This window comes from Amblyomma maculatum, chromosome 10 (genome assembly GCF_055883805.1).
Source record: "Amblyomma maculatum isolate TAMU_Amacu chromosome 10, ASM5588380v1, whole genome shotgun sequence".
NCBI lineage: Eukaryota > Metazoa > Arthropoda > Arachnida > Ixodida > Ixodidae > Amblyomma > Amblyomma maculatum.
This window is the reverse complement of record NC_139353.1, coordinates 132,300,768-132,317,355: the sequence shown is the minus strand read 5'-3', so window position 1 is coordinate 132,317,355 and position 16,588 is coordinate 132,300,768. Positions and strand designations below refer to the sequence as shown.

The 16,588-nt window shown below is 47.1% G+C and overlaps 1 protein-coding gene across 6 annotated transcripts in view; it reads left to right on the top strand.

The window, feature by feature from the left end:
- The first annotated feature begins 333 nt into the window (after window positions 1–333).
- Hph (HIF prolyl hydroxylase) overlaps window positions 334–16,588 on the top strand; it is a 69,355-nt gene continuing 53,100 nt past the window's right edge. For 3 of the 6 annotated variants that reach the window (XR_014701037.1, XM_084580469.1, XM_084580470.1), the window contains exons 1-3: window positions 337–645; window positions 2,740–3,040; window positions 5,155–5,300. Coding sequence is in view for 4 of the 6 variants with exons in the window: in XM_084580469.1 (XP_084436595.1) it covers window positions 466–645; window positions 2,740–3,040; window positions 5,155–5,300 (627 nt within the window). In the remaining 2 variants the exon portion in view is untranslated. Of the gene's footprint in view, window positions 646–2,739; window positions 3,041–5,154; window positions 5,301–16,588 lie in introns of all 6 variants that reach the window. The other 3 variants (XR_014701036.1, XM_084580467.1, XM_084580468.1) reach the window with 2 other exon arrangements.

The window sequence follows — 16,588 nt, the reverse complement described above, 5'->3', positions numbered from 1 at the left end:
CTATGCTTCAAAGTCACGCGGCGAGGGCTTAACACAGACATTGTACCTCTAAATCTCCCTCAAGGTGAAAACCGTGCAGCAGTGAAGGCTTGCTTCTCGTGTTCATACCACCTTTAAATTTTAAGCAGCATCACCTATGAATGTGATCATGACAAATATTTTCCCCGAGTCGTCTGATCTACGGGACGTAACTTGACAGTTTATGCAGCTCTGCGTTTGCTTAATAAAATAATTAAGAATGTCGCGCACGGTCAGTGTCGAGGGGATCGAGCCAAAGCCCCCTGACCGAGCCGTGGTTGTCGAAACCGAAAGCGCGCGCGCCGCCAGAGGACGCACGCTCTGCATATCTCGCTCAAAACAACAACGTGCTTGTGTGTCGGGAAGCAATGGTCGCGCGGAACTGTGATATCTCATCGGCACCCAGCGAAGGTTAGCCTAATCGCCGCGCTTGTATCCACCACCGAAATGGCAGAGCTTCAAGACAACCCTGACCTCTACTACTGTCAGTTCTGCGGCGAACTGTCAGGCTTGCGGCGATGTTCGCGCTGTTGCCAGGTCTTCTACTGCAGCAAGGATCACCAGCGAATGCACTGGGCCGCGCACAAGCACGCGTGCAAGCAGGCAAATGTACCCCCGCATTCGCAGGTACGACGCGCAGGCCATATCACAAACTGTTTGCGATTGCTGTTGCTTCCGAAGCTTTTCGCTGTCACTCTTTTGCTGACTGCTGGTGCGATCGCTGGTGTTATTCTACGACGTCCGGCATAGAGGTCAGTGCACCGCGTCATACGTGGTGGTATGTTCGCTGGCCGTTGTTTGCGCGGGCTTTGCGGGACGTCTTCATGGCGTGGACCGAAGCTTGCTCATATCGAGCCTTCACTGGACTTCTGTGCGATGTCACCTTCTCGGATACTGCGCTTAGACTCATTGAATCGTGCACTTACGTCCTTGCTTCGTTTCGCACTGATCAAAAGAGACGTAGTTAACTGCATTGTTTTGAGTTTTGTGTCAATGGCTCTTCTTTGTTGTTGATGTAATCAGTTGAGCCTGTTTTTGCCGAAAAGAAGTAACATGTATTGTATGACAGTGCGGTCGATTTGAAAATATTGCCTGTTTTCCCATGTTTTGCTGTCATCCAAAATGGAAGTTGATAACGAAGGCACAACTTTGTCGCTGCGTGCCTTGCATAGCACTTAGGAGAATACAGATGTGAGTTTTAAAATTCCAGACACGTAATCTCGCCGACTATTTTCCGTCCCAGTCCCAAGCATAGACGCGCGCGCCGAGGAGATAAATAACAGGGGTGGGAAAGTGGGGCGGAGGGTAGGATAAATCTTCCCCATTTTCTACTCGGAAGGCATGAACAGGTGCTACTATGCATGAGCTTCAACTACCGGGTAGGTAACAGTGCGCCGGATCCGGGCAGGGGCGGCTCTGACCCCATCTGTACGACATCGATGGCGGGATAAAGATCTACCAGTGACTGACAGGTGCCCTCACTGTGACACTGCACCTGACGTCTGCGATGTGCGTCACTTGTTGTGGACGTGACCATCAACGACTCACATTAGACAACGGATAATCATGAAGGTGGGCCTGCGGTGGAATCGCGATTGTGATTATGAGAAATGGACAATCGCTACACTGCCAACCTCTGCGAATACATAAGCGCAACTGGACTTCACTCCTTCTTTTAACTTTCTATCTCCTGCATCCCATTCCCCCTTTCTCAAAGTATTCCTTGTGGCAAACTTTTCGAAAAAAAAACCAAAAAACTACCGGGTTATTACTCGAGGAGGAGAAAAGCTGAGACTATTGCTTTACGGTTAACATCTCCGGCCGTCGTCCCTCTCCACATTGGTTCAAAGTGCGCAACTGCTGGACTCCAAGACAGATTCGATCGCGGCAACCGCATTTCTGCGGAGACGGGCAAAAACGCAAGAAGCCCGTGCATTTGTACTGGGCAATGACAGTGCAATAAGACCCCAGGTTTTTAATGGAAACACATGGCTGTGATGCATGCCTAGTGCAGATTGGTCTATACTCAAAGTAGAAAGTTTCCATAGCCCTATATGCATGAACTCGACAGAGTCTGGTCAAGTAAGCCTTACGAGTAAAAACAAAACAAAAAGTCAGGTTCATGTATTTGTAGTTGGGTCGACTAACTCGCAAAGGGTAGGTTTGCTCGCTTGACCTGTCTAAAAACATGTAGATACTGTCGAGGCAGGGAACTGAGTTTTAGGCAACTCTGGGATAAACAGCTTCTGGAGCGGCTAGGAACATCAGCAAAATCCAATGCTTTGTAGCCCTCGTCAGCAATAGAAAATAGTAAACACTCTCGATACTAAAAGGAAATGGAATGAAACACAAACAGGGAGCTTCCACAATAACTGCAGATCTCGACACTAGGCACCGCTGCTATACTTACTCGCTAGAGGCGGGTTCATGTCGACACCAAACGTGTTAAGTGAGGGGGATCTTGCTTACCTGATGCTGACTCGACCCAGTACTGTTGAGCCCATGTATACAGGGCTCATATGACTGCAGCATCAAGATTTCCTTTGTTCTTTGTCTCCAGAAAGTACTTTACACCAAAGTGCGTGACTGTGATCCATACCTCGAGTGTGTTGGACTTTGTGCTCAGGTAGAATTTAATGCTATTCCATTAAACATGCAGGGGGAAGGAGGGGGGGGCAAGGGCAGAAGGGAAGGCTGTTATAAGTGTGGTGCCTCTTGCAGCCCCTTCCACTGTCAGCGTCTCCACCACCGTTGCTGCCACTATCTGAACCTGTACCCACGGTGCCCACGGTGCCCACGCCCACGGTGCCCACGCCCCCTGTGCCCATGGTGCCCACGCCCCCTGTGACACCTGCCTCGGTCGTGGGGTCATCTTCTCCTGCGCCCTCTGACCCCAACCTCACTGCAGACATACCCCACTACGACCCAAATGACCCTGTCAACCAAGCCTGGTGGAACGACACCCTTTCCTCACTGGGCCTCAGCACTGGGGGTGGCCCCCCACCTGATGCCGTTGACGATGGTGAGTTCGACAGAATGGAAATCAGAGCTAGTTGGAGGCTGTTCGTGATGTTTTTGTGGGGACAAACATCACAAAGGCGCCGAAGATGATGCATGTCCTCTCTTTTCTTCCTGCCCCTTTATAAAGTTAGTGTCAACAAAAACAACATGATAACCATGAGAATAGCCCTGTATACATGAACTCGACAGCACCGGGTCGAGTCAGCGTTGAGTAAGCAAGGTCTCCTTACGTCTCCTTACTTCACCTGCTTCGTGTCTACATAAGCTTGCTCTAGCAAGTAAGTATAGCAGTGGTGCCTCGTATCAAAATTTCAGTTATTGTGAAAGATTCCTGTTCCTGTTTGATTTCGTTGCCTTTTACTGTCAGAGCTCTGTTTATTGTTTTCTATCATTGATGAGGGCTAGAAAGTATTGTATTTTGCCTACGCTCCTAGCTGCTCCAGAAACTTTTTGATCCCAAAGTTTGCCATAACTCGACTCCCTGACTCAACAGTATCTACATGCTTTTAGACAAGCGAGTTAACTTACCCCCTGCAAGCGTATGTTACTCGACCCAATGCATGTAAAATAAACCCAACAACTTTTTTTTTTTTTTACTTAACAGGCTTCCTCGAGCAGGCTGTCAAATCCATATATACAGGGCTAATGCACAATGGCCACATTTGTGGACGCGACCTCAACAACTATCGGATCTTGACTATGCAAGGAGTCCATGAATGTGGATTCAAATTATGCGCTGATGTCTGAAAAACCTTGTGTAAGAAGATGTCGACACAGGCATTCTAAATGAACGCAAGAATCCATTTGTTGAATGTATGGATTAGCTTTTTATGTTCATTCTGGTGGAGCTACCGTGAGCATCAATTTTAGTGTTTCTTTGTTTTTATAAGCATAGATGCCTTAATTTGCTGTTAATGTCTTGATCTTACTGTGTAATGACTTATTGTGACAGAAATGAGTCAAGCAACTATAATCGAGACCTTCGAAACTATGTTGAGTCATGATGTGAATATATGAGAACCTAATCAAATTGGCACCACTGTTCAGCAGAGATCTTTAGATGCCCAGTCCTGGCATATTATTAGTAAAAGTAAAATTCTGGAAATTGTTTCTCCATAGGATCATGATTTTCGTTGCTAGTAGGTTTTAACAGGTTTTCATTGAAAGTAGTTTCTTCAATGTCACTATCTAGTCTTGGCGACCAGATGATTTTACGAAGAATTTTCTTTGTACGCGAGCCTCCCTGATGCGCCTCATGCAGAAGTGTGGGCGCGCGTGATGGGGTGAGGCTGCACAGCTGGTGATGCGCCAGAGAACGGAGATCTTTGAAGCGGTGGTGCGGGTTGTGACGTCTCGCACCACATGATTGGCAGAGGCTTGCGGCGACAGCCCCCTGACAGGCAAGGCAGTCGGCAGCCACACTAATCCGTATGGTGACACGCCATCCTCGCTGTTGATATAAAACCATAACCAGGGCTGTTGCACGCGCCAGTAAAAGTCACTCAGAGGCACTATGCTGTCACTTTGTCACGCATAGTGATAATTAAGTGTTCCCATAATACTGTGTGGACTAAAAGATTGAATGGAGCTGTCTAAACTGCCCATGAAAAGCTGCTTACTAAAGTTATAAAGCGCATACGAGCAGTGGTAACCCACCAATCCTCTCCATAATGCAAAAATATTTAAGCTAGCTTCATTAGCACCGAACATACTAGCGACAAAATAGAGTGCTCCACATCTCCCCCCTCAGCTCAGCCCACGAGAAAGAATAAAAAAAATCAAGTCGCTTAACTTCGGAGCGTCTAATGTGCGGGGGTGTCCTGTAGCCCTGCTGACATCAATGGGGAGGTTTGTGCGCAGGGATATGTTGCCTGAATCTGCCTGTTGTGAGTGGTTGCCAGGAGCACTTTTTAAAGAATATTTGTGAGTTATATGGTCCGTGCACAGCTTTCAAATTTGGCTCAAATACTCACAAAAGCACCTCTATGGATTTATAGCACTTTACATTTACCACAAATAGCATTTCAGGGCACTTTGTGATGTATACTAGGTGATTTTGTCTGCTCACCTTGTGCCCAGTGTCACTGTTTCTGAAGGCCTTCTCCCGCTGTGCAGCAGCCAAGCTGGATGCCTTGACGCCACCATCATCTGATTGGATAAAGACGACGTGTAGATTTGTTATGAGGGACCTCAACGCATTTGGCATCTGCGTCATTGACAGCTTTCTGGGCAGCGAGCGTGGCTCCTTGGTGCTCGAGGAGGTGAGCTTGTGTGAATGTAGTTCTAACGAAACATTTATTCTGTTTCTGAAAGGCACACCTGTTTGGCCTACATTGCCCTGAGGAAAGAAACCGGATTAAAGTCATCCCAGCATGGCTTGCAGTAGATTAATGCTTTTTCCATGGACTTTTCATGACACACATGCAGCTTTGAATGGATTGGAAAATTCCAATCGGAGCAGGTTGGCTGCAGTATTCCTGTGCCATGCAAGGTATGTGCTCTGTACCAAAGTAGCTGGGTGTTCTAATGCTCTAGTTTGTAAACATGCGTCGCTTCGACGCTCCACCTATGCTCTAGTTCGGATTCATGAATCCTCTTCTGTGGTTCCTTCGACATGTTCTCTTTGAGAAATCCCCTTAAACTCTGGGATGCATAAATGCACATGGGGACGAAATTGTGGCCAAAATATTAAGTCTGCCGAACAACCTTTACAGGCAGTCTTGATGTTCATAACCTACTGCTGTGGAATCTCAATACGATTCTCACAGACATTGAATATAGAATTTGTTATTCAGAAGTCATATTGGAAACATGCTCCAAGATGTTGTGAATGAAACGTACTGGGCATAAAGCTTACTTTTCTATAAAGCACTTTGATGTCATCTATCACTTTGCACTGGTGTTGTGGTCAGAAGCAAGCTTTTCTGAAAGCGGTAGAAACATGTCACAGTTTTATTGCCTAGTTTCACAACCATAGCACAGGGACCATCACTGGAGGTAACAAAAGATAAACATGTCAAAATGTTGTTGGCATGCTGCCAAGGTCAGTTTATCAGACTGCTGCAACAACAAAGGCACGAAACGTAGAATTGCTACTTGAGATAAAAAATTTAAGTTCTCAACAATAATGGGCTGGAGGGAGGGTGTCATTTATGCGAGTGAGGAGAGTTTCTATCGATGTTCCTATCAATAATTGGCCACGGGGATTATTGTTACTGCATCTACTCTCGCCTATCTCTAGGACTTGTTGCTACCTGATCTACAAAGAGAACAAGTCCAAAAAACTCAGCTAGTGATGCATCGGCCACTTTTTACTAATTTAATGGTAGTCAAAGATTCCTCAAGGTATGTAGTGTCGGTGTTACCCCGATATTAGGGGTGTGCAAATATTGAAAATCTCGAATACGGATAGGGCAAAAAAAAAAATTGCCTTTGAATATCTAATCGGCGAAGAAAAAAAAAAAAAAGGAAAATTAAAGAATAGCAAGCACTTTGCCTTGTTTATTTCAGAATTCATTTGGTATTTGCAAATAACTTTAAACTAGAATATGCATAGAAGTCCCCAATAAAATGTCCAGTATTATAAAGGTTAGTCAGGATTCCGTATACCAGTATTCCTTTTCTTTTTTTTTTTTTTTTTTGTACAGGGAAGACTTGCATGGAATTATGTGGCAATACTAAATCACTGATAAATAAAGTAACCTCTCGTTAATTTAGCCATCAGGGGACTAGAAAAAATGTCCGAATTAATTGAAAGATCGAAGTATCAATTGGGCCTGAAATATATATGACGAACACCTGTACAATATTTGTCTGCGTTTGAGGGGAAACCAAAGTAAGAATGATGTTTCGTTTTTTTTTTTTTTTTCGTCATGCGCTTTGCTTTGTGCACACTGTCGGGAAGGCCCACCTCACAGAAGGGAAGGTCTCCACAAAACAGCTTCGTCGCATTGCGAGGCTTCACTGCACAGCACACGTGGCCAAGCAATGCATTGAAGCATGAGGTGCGGGGGGGGGGGAGGGGGGGGGGTGCAGCTGCACTGACTAATGATTTGGACAGAGGAACTAAATGGTCGGAGATTTTTAAAACAAGAACATAGCAGAAAAATGGGGACAAGGTTGGCTAGGATAGGATGAATTAAAATATCGGAATGCACTCCAGCATTGAGCAAATTATGCACATTTGCAATCCTTGAAAGAAACGAAATCCAGAGGTAAGTCAAATTTAGGTTCAACACTTCATAAAGTTTAAATTTGTCCAGGAGCTGAACGGAAGGTGTACTGATACACACTTCGCTACTCTGTTTCTAGACTTCATGGGCTTCAGCAAGGTTGACAACTGGGCAAGTTGGTATTGGTTCGTCATAAAACCAAACAGAAGAGAAGCACTCAAGGCAAGGCTGCACTTAACAATTGAAATTTTATTGAAGGAAAGAAGACAACAAATACTCGCACTGAGGTGCACACGCACGATACCCAGACCAGTGAAAGGGCAGAGACAATCGAAAGTCATGTTCATAGTATCGAGTTATCTAAAAAAGCTAATTCCTTACTATGGAGGTTAGCCGACGGCTTAGCCACACACATGTCCTTAGATAGGCCGCAACTATTTCTGGACAGATTAGTTTTTCATATCCGTAAACAAATCAGGCGTGCAAAGAAACGGGTTGTCCTCCGATTTGCATTCCCGGGATTGCTCATGCAACGCCAGGTTAGAGTTCGCCTTCCCTCCTAGAGAGTTTGAGAGAGTTGTTCCTGCTCTTTCACTGCTTTGGGTATTGTGCGCTTGCATCTCAGTGCGAGTCTTCGTTGTCTTCTTTTCTTTCTTTGTTTAAAGAAACAATAATTCACTTATCAGAAAACTGATATTAACATGTGGGTAGACAGTATACAGGGAAACCTCGTTATAACGAACAGTTAAAAAATCGGAAAATAGTTCGCTCTATCCATAATTCGTAATATAAAATTTCGTAGAAAATACACGCAAGAGCAGCGAAATTCAATCTGAGAAGGCACAGCAACTTGGAGGGTGCCTACTCGGGTCACGTCCATTTATTTACGTGCAAAGAACTGCGTTATCGCGGCCTGTTTTCACGCCCTGTTTCACAGTTTGCAAACACTCAAAAAGGGCAAACCCACTGCTCTCAATAGCACTACAGTGGCGGCGCAGTAAATCCAATGCAGCAAGTGCTTCTTGTGAAGTCGGAATGTTCTCATCGTCTGCAGGGTCAGCCTGAGCTTCGTCTGCGGGATGTTCAGACACTTCCACAGCGATTTCGGCGTCCGTCAGTACAGCTGTGATCGCCGCGATGTCGACGCCACCAACAAAGTCTTCTACAGTCATTGTTGCGCGCATGTCACCAACAAAACGCGAAAAATCGTTCCAGGCTCATTGAGCTCGCGGAGCTCTGCTTCTGCTTCGCCGGGGTCGTCCCCATCGTCACTTGATGCACGGGCCTCTGCTGGAACAAAACCTGCGTGCGGAAAACAGTTGGCAATCATTTCGCCTTTCACGCTGTCCAATGCCGCTTCAATTCCCAACAAGTCGGTCTTCAAGTCCTGCTTCATAAGAAGCTTCACGAGAAGAGTGTCAATCAGTCTCCTCTTGTAAACTGCCTTGAAGGCCCTGATTTTATCTTGAGCTTGGTCTTTAACGTCAATGCTGCTCTTTTTTTCACGTTCACCGCCATTATAGTGCAGCCTCGGCCGAACGCTATGACGGCCACACCGCTACGCCGCTGCTAACACTAAAAACGCGAGACGCAAAAACCAAAAAAGCAAAAGCAACATTCGATCGCGCCGCTGCCACCGTTGCTGAAGTGGCGCTGTCAGCGATTGTGAGATTCGAATGATTTCTTATGGCCTCCGAGATCACCTCCGCGCTCCTGTTTGTGCCCGCGGAGGTGATCTCGGAGGCCATAAATTTCTTTGGCTGTCAACTACCAGTGCCGTCGTGGCATCTGTGGCGCTATCAGCGCCTCCGAGGTAGTCCTAAACGTTTGCTGCGCCGCACAACACACGTGTAGTGCAACGAAGCCTGCCTCCTGCTATTAAAATGAGGTAGTGCTTGGCGTCGCGAAGTTCGTAATATCCGTTTTATGCCGAACCGCGTTCGCTATGGGAAGTTAAAAATACATGTGTTTGACAAAATAATTTCGGAAGAGTTCGATATATTCAATAATTCGTAATATGCAAGTTTATTATATCGAGGTTTGACTATATATAATATAAAAAATACAACACAGGAAGTACGTTTTTGATCAAGGTTTGCTCAAGTTTGATGTCGAAAAAAGTGATTGACGAGCCATTTAGATTAGAGCACGCAAAAGATTAGCAAGCATAAAACGAGAAATCTGTTTCCAACTTTGTATAGTTTAATCGCCGAGGAGTATGCTGCAAAAATAAAATATCTCTTTAGATGCTAAGGTATCCTTCTTGTAAACTACCGAGACATCAAATATTTGTGTTTAGAGCAAAAGAGAAAAAAATGAAGTGAGATGGGATTTATTCGGCTTGTTTACGCCTTGTAAAGTGGAATGAATGACCGAGGGAGTGAATAAACTAGTAGGTATGTAGGAGATGAGATGTATGTTACCAGTACGTTATTTTAAAAAAGTTTCTTCTTTTACGCGATTTTCAGCCCTTTGAGAGCCTTGTCCCTCAACTTAAAGGTCCCCTGAAACGGCCGCCATGAAGCCACTGATAAATGTGTTCAGAGTGTAGAACAAATACTTTTGAGCACTAACTCAAAGCATAACTCCTTGGAACAAAGCCAGCGATTTATTATTAATTTTTAAAAACAGCGTTTTTTGAAATTCGCGGGCAGAGAACTCGTCGTTTGGCGGTGTCGCGTGGAACTATTTCCTTAAACCGTGACGTCACGAGTGAGTTGACTGGGAAGGCTTGCTAGAAGCTGCCATTCGCTGCGGTCACTGCAGCCATGACGTCACGGACACACTTCCGGTTGCTGCAAAAGTCGTCTGCTCGTGTGCTGCTCGAACTATGTGCAGGCTGTTGTTACACAGCTCGCCGCCCTTATCGGTTAGGTGGCCATTGCCCATCAAGTACAACCGAAGTGACGCAGTGATCTGCAGAACGAAGCTGCATTTACAAATATCTTATTTATATAACGTGGTTTCAGGAGTACCGGAGTGTCGTCCGACGAGGCGTCAACAGCACGGTCAAGCACCGCACGATGGCAGCACCTCCTCGACCGCCGTAAACACCGCCGCTGTGGCCCCTCCTCCCGCATACCGTTCGCGAACGACACGGCGCATCGTTAGCACCGATGTCCGAAATAAAGCATGATAAATTTGTTGGCGTCTGGAATACTGAGCCGAATATCAAGATTGAAGCACTCGTGAGGATCGTTGACCAGCAGCAAATTGCTGGTAAGAGCGATAGCCGTGATACAAGCAAGTTTCTGCTCAAGCTAGCTGCCGCTGGTGTATTTTGGCTGATCCGATCTGCTCGTACTAGCTATGCGTCAGCAGAGTTAATCCTATAATTATTTTACTATGGCAGGATAGGATTCACTATAAGGCAGTTTCATAAGTAGACGATTTACGACAGCGTTGATGATGTTCCAAAGCGTCGACCGCCGCGGTTTCGAAGCGAAACAATTTAGGCCTAGCGACAACTAGGGACGGTCACACATGGCGCTGTCGTTCGCCGCGCTCGCGCGCCCACCCCCGCGCGCCCCACCCCCGCTGTAATTGTGTAACGTACCTCAGCCTGCTCGCGGCATTCCGTGCTGCAAGCGTTGCAAACTCGTGTGCTTTCATAGCTAAGCCGGCGCATTTTTTGACGTTCTGCTCAGCAACAAGCTGTTCAAACGATACTGCAGGCAAGACAAGGCTTCAGTACGCAGTCGGTGCACTGTCGGCCGTAATCGAAGACGTCGGGCGGCACCATATTCTATACATCGATCTTTAAACGTGATACAGTGGGAAAATGAATAACTTTGCGAAGCAGACCCGCTCGTATGTTTCGCGCACTCGGGCGCCGACAAGTAGCCTCCGTCAACAGACGCCGTCATAACCTCGGTTAACGACGCAAACCGAGGTCGCCAAGCTCGGTTTGCCATAACCGCGGTTAGTGGTGTAACCATGGTTTGATCCGCAGTGTAACATAGGGTAACCACGGGTTCGCGGTTACACTAACCGTCGCTGCTCGAACTGGCGACCTCCTCAGGCGTGTGCGAGCGAGAACGCAGAGGACGTGTTGACGCGAGTACGCCAGCGAGCGAGCGCGCGTCAACCGGAAGTTCGTCGAAGCGACATATTTCTGGGCGGAGCTTTGAACTTGCTTGTATTCTTTATTTTTTTATGGCTCCCTTCGGCATACGAGTTGAGAGGGAAAATTGGAAGGGTCATTTTTAATCGCCGATATCTCTGGTGTTACAAAAGCTAGATAGAAAATTTTTGCAGGAGAATGTTGGGTGGTTCAATATCTATCAGTGTTACGGCATTGTTTACCCTTCTTGGTCACCCATTTCAGTGGACCTTTAATAGACAGCAAACATTGCTTGAGCAGGATGATGGACATGATAGAGTAAAAGGTGATGCAGGAACTACGGTGGCTCAGTACACCTCTGCACTAGCCAATGTGTGTGTACACCTTAAATTCTTGTGCAGTATCCACTAGGCAAAATAGGATTCTTCCGGGCTAGTTGGTACGATACCTGTTGTGGGTGTCAGCTTGAACGTTGAGACGAGGGAGACACAGAACACATCACTAACAGCTTTAATGAAGAGAGTGAAAAGATGTGAAATAAATATGCATTGGAAGACAGGAAATGGAAGGGCCCTCCTTCCACTTTCTCCCTACCCACGTATACGCACACACACACATACACACACATATACAGTAGAATCTCGGGGATACGGAATTCAAAGGGACACGAAAATTTTCGTATCACCAAACAACGAGCGAAATCCGTTTTCAAGCCTTCCAACAGGTACGAAATATTTATTTTCGTTGAAAGAAATCGCGTATATCCTTCTGCACCTTCTTTTCCGCGAGATCTGAGAACAGAGAGTTTTGAAAACTGAAACGGAGGACACGGCGCGCCGCAGAACATCGATGGCGTGCATCGTTTCTGCTGCGGTCGGCGGTGGGTCATCAACGCTTTGGTCGTCGTCATCTTTGTCACTGCATGGAATGCCAGGCTGTGATGACGCTTCCTCTGCAATATCTTCAACCGTGCGGAGACCACAGGTGGCGAGGTCGTCGTCCGTGGTGACGAAATCGTCGACGCAACAGTCGACGTCAAGTTGATTCCAGACATCGATGGGAATCGGGTCTGGCACTTGCGAGGCAGTAGCCACAGTGGATTTGAAAACCCCACACTTTGCGAAACAATTGGCGATGGTCGTAGGAACGACGCGATCCCAGGCAATTGCAAGGAAATGCGCAGCGTCCAGAAGAGTGACTTGGAGATTCGCGTCCTTCCTTTCAATTTTCGCGTGGAGGCGGCGCACCAACAAAGCTTTGAAATGATGCTTAACATTCCTTATAATCCCAGCATTCAGTGGTTGCAAATGACTTGTTGCGTTCGGGGGCAGGAACACCACCTTAACACTCTGTAGTGTCATTTGTTTTGGATGGATGGTGCACTGGTCCAGCAGCAAAACTATTTTTCTGTTGTGGCAAGACATCTTGTGGTGGAGGTACGTGACGAATTCCATAAACAAAGAAGACGTCATCCATGCTTTTTTGTTCGCCTTGTAGACGCAGGGCAATCGACCTGCCAATGACTGTCAGCGGCATCTTTTCCGATCCGTCGGCGTTGCAACAAAACAAAACTGTGATACGTTGTTTGCTCTTTTGTCCGCCCCGGCAGGCATCGCCTTTAAAGCACAAACTTTTTCCGGGCTGGAGATTGTAAAACAGCCCTGCTTCATTTACATTAAAAACATCACGTGCCTCATATCCCGCTATGTAAGACGGCAGTGTGGTTGTCATCCAGTCTTCCACGGCGGAGGCGTCGACTTGTTTTCCTTCGCCACAAACGGTCTTGTAGGAAAGATTATGTCGCACCTTGAACCAGTGAATCCATCCACCGGAGGCCTGAAAGTCACCAATTCCAAGTGTGAGTACAATGTCCGCTGCCTTCTCACGAAGCACTTTTCTGTCGATGTTGACGCCGGCTGCCGTGACCTCTCTGAACCACGTTAGAAGAACCTCTTCCAACTTCACATGGTGGGCAGTTTTGGCTTTTTTAGAATTCATCGCGAAGTGCTGCACATTCTCCATAATTTGGTCGCGCTGACCAACGATCGTTGACAACGTTGACAGCGGCAGGCCTAGCTCCTTGGCCATGTCAGTGCGCCTTTTCTTGGGCTCTTTGTCCACCTTATCTAAAATTTCCAAATTTGTCTTTAAAGGTCAGCGCCTTTCTCTTACGTGACATTGCAGTATGATGTACCTTTTCGCGTTGCCGAGATGATCACAAAACGACGCGCTATCAACGCAGTGTCAGCCTCAACAAACGAGAAAACGAAGCAACGTGTAGCAACGTGTTGCCGCTGCAGCGGAGACTCCGGAAAGCGGAAGAGCGCAGTGTTGCCAAATGTCGACGAGCAAAAGTAGCTAAATGGCAGCGTGAAAGTAGCTAAAAGTAGCTAAAAAATCAAGCAAGGAACTAAAAGTAGCTAGACTTTTTCTTAAGAAATTTTATTTTATATTTTGCATATATAACGCATTTATAGGCAGCTCTATTATTGTAAAAATTAAATACAGCTATCAAGATATGCTTTCCTGCAGGCGACTACGCATGACAAGTGCTAACGTGCTAACCATGGTACATTGACCTTGTGCTAACTATCGAATAACGAATGATGAATGTGCTCAGGTTTCGATTCCGATAATTTAGGCAGATGATTTCGCAAAGCGTTCAGGCTTGCGCGCTAAGAAAAGACGAGGTGCGAATGCATCACTGCTCTGTAAACATGTAAAGAATGGACTTTTATCTACTTTTTGCACGTACACAGAAGCCTATGAACGGAGAGCAATGAAAGGTTTAATGACTGTCCAGGCGATACCTTCAGTCCGCGACTCGACGTAACTCGGACCGGTGGGCCTCTTGGCCTCTTTTATCCGCTCGGTGCAGACCGCGCATGATCCGCAGAGAGAGTCGAATCAGACAGTCGATTCCAGGCGCCTTATGGTAGCCGTGCAAAGAACGTTAAGAGTTTAAATAATAGGAATGCGTACAGACATGCACAATAGTGTTCCGCGAGCACGACTTCGATGCTCACCAGAGCCCCAGCGCTGCGCGATAGGCGACACCCGTCAGAAGCTGCGCCGCAGCATCAGCTGCATCGCCTCGCCTCTTTACTTTGTGAGCTATGTTTTTGTTTTTCCCATTGAGGCAGACATGAAGGAAGTTCATGGAGGCAGAGGCGGCGAGGCATACCAACACCCTTTAAGTGGCGCCTTGTATTGCATCTTCCTCTCTCTTTTCAAGTGTTTCCTTCTTTCTCGCAAGATATCTTTGTCTGGTTTGCGTCTTGTTTAAAAACTACCAGATGACGCTTTGTGCCTGATGTCAGTTTCATCATGTGTAGCATGATGTGTAGCGTCTGTGGGAAGATTTTTCACGCCAGAATCGTAATTTTCCGAAATGTAGCCAGATTTAAGCTAGATTTCACCAAAATAGCTAGATTTGTAGCTAGATTTTGAAGAAAAGAGCTAAAACAGCTACTCGTAGCTAAACTACCTTTCTTGGTAGCTAGTTGAGTCCAAAAGTAGCTAAATCTAGCTACAAAGTAGCTAAATTGGCAACACTGGAAGAGCGTGGCCTGCGGGGCGGCGGAGAAATGTGGAGAGGGCCGCAAGGCCGTGCGCACAACTAAAAGAAAAACAAAATTCGGGGGGAGGGGAGAGAAAGAGAGAGAGCGGGAGGGGGGGGGGGGGGGCAAGATATCGCCGCCTTCCTTCGCCAACTTCGCTGCTGCCACGGGTTGCCAAGCCAATTGTTTCCCGCTGTAATTTTTTCTTCTTTCGCGCGCGTGTGCGTGATCCGTGCTATCAGTGCTGCGCCGCTGCGCACGCTTTTCTCGCTGTGCGTGTGCGCGTGGGCCTCGACCGGTCGTGATACCGAAGTTCGTATCACCCGTAGCGAAAAGAAAAAGTGTTCGGAACATCCAATTCGGCTGGGGAATTTTATGAATTCGTATCACACCGAATTTCGTATCAGCCGAGTTCGTATCACCGAGATTCTACTGTATATATATATATATACTCCTTCCACTTTCTCTCTACCCACGTATACGCACACACATACACACACACACGCACACATATATATATATATATATATATACTGCTGACGGCCTCCATCCAAGCTATGACGGGACCGCTCTGATTGCAAGTAAGATTAAGCATTTCTGCTCAAAAGCCACTCGAGATGTGGGAGCGTCCTCATGGATTGAGTGCGCACCAAATAATCCTTCTGCAGGAATGATAAGTACTTCGACAGGGCATGCACTTACAGACAATCCCACTACTGGTGCCATCACTTCTAGCCCTACTGCAGTCAACACTTTTGCTACCGGCGTCTGTCCTGGTGGTGTCCCTGCTGCAACCACTGCTGTTCCCGACACAGCTGTCCCCGACGAGGCTGCTTCCGTTGACGCGCTTACAGGCGATTCCGCTACTGGTGCCTTTACCTCAAGCCCTAGTGCCGCCAACGTTATTACTACCGGCGTCTGTCCTGATGGTGTCCTTGCTGCAAATACTGCTGACACTGCTGTTCCTGACGCAGCTGTCCCCGACGAGGCTGCCCCCGTCGACGCGCCTGCTGCTGACGCTTCTGCTTCCGGCACTTCTGTCGCTGCGGCTCCCGCTAACGCTATTCCCGACGCTCCGACCCCTGGCTCTTCCGCTACCGACATTTTCACTCACACCAAATCTGCCCCAGTCTCGCCTGGTCTCGATGCTGCTGATTCTGATGCTCCCGCTGAAGGAGCCTTTCCCGCTCCCAGCGTATCATCTAGAGGCCCTCCTGATGCCGACCCTCCAGCTTCCAACGCCCAGAGCTCCAGCCTTCATTGCCCCACTGTTTCCGACTCTCGAGATATTTGCCCTCAAAAGTGTAATACTCAGTTTTTAAACAGTCGTGTTTATAGGGCTCGAGGCTCCGGAACTTCCACTTCTAAGTCGAACTTTTGCAAAGGCCATGCTACGTCTGCTCCGTCTTCAGCTAACCATGCCTCGACCGAGGAGCGCCAGTACAACCTTCGAAAGAAACTCCCGAACACTGTAAGAAAACCCTTATGACTTAAAAACTCGGTTCCTAAGAAAAAGCCTAGCCTCAAATACTCCAACGAATTTCTACGCGTTAGAAAAGTAGCAGAAAAGCGCATTCGTGCAGAACTGCATGTTATGACTTTAAAGGCTTATCTAGCATGCTCCACTGCCCCGCGTGGTCTCCGCGTTAATGTAAAACCAGCAACGTCCAAACTGTCTAAGAGCAACAGTGCAAAATGGGACAGCATATCGGCAACGGCTGCTTTGGAATTTACGCGCATTATTTTGGATCACC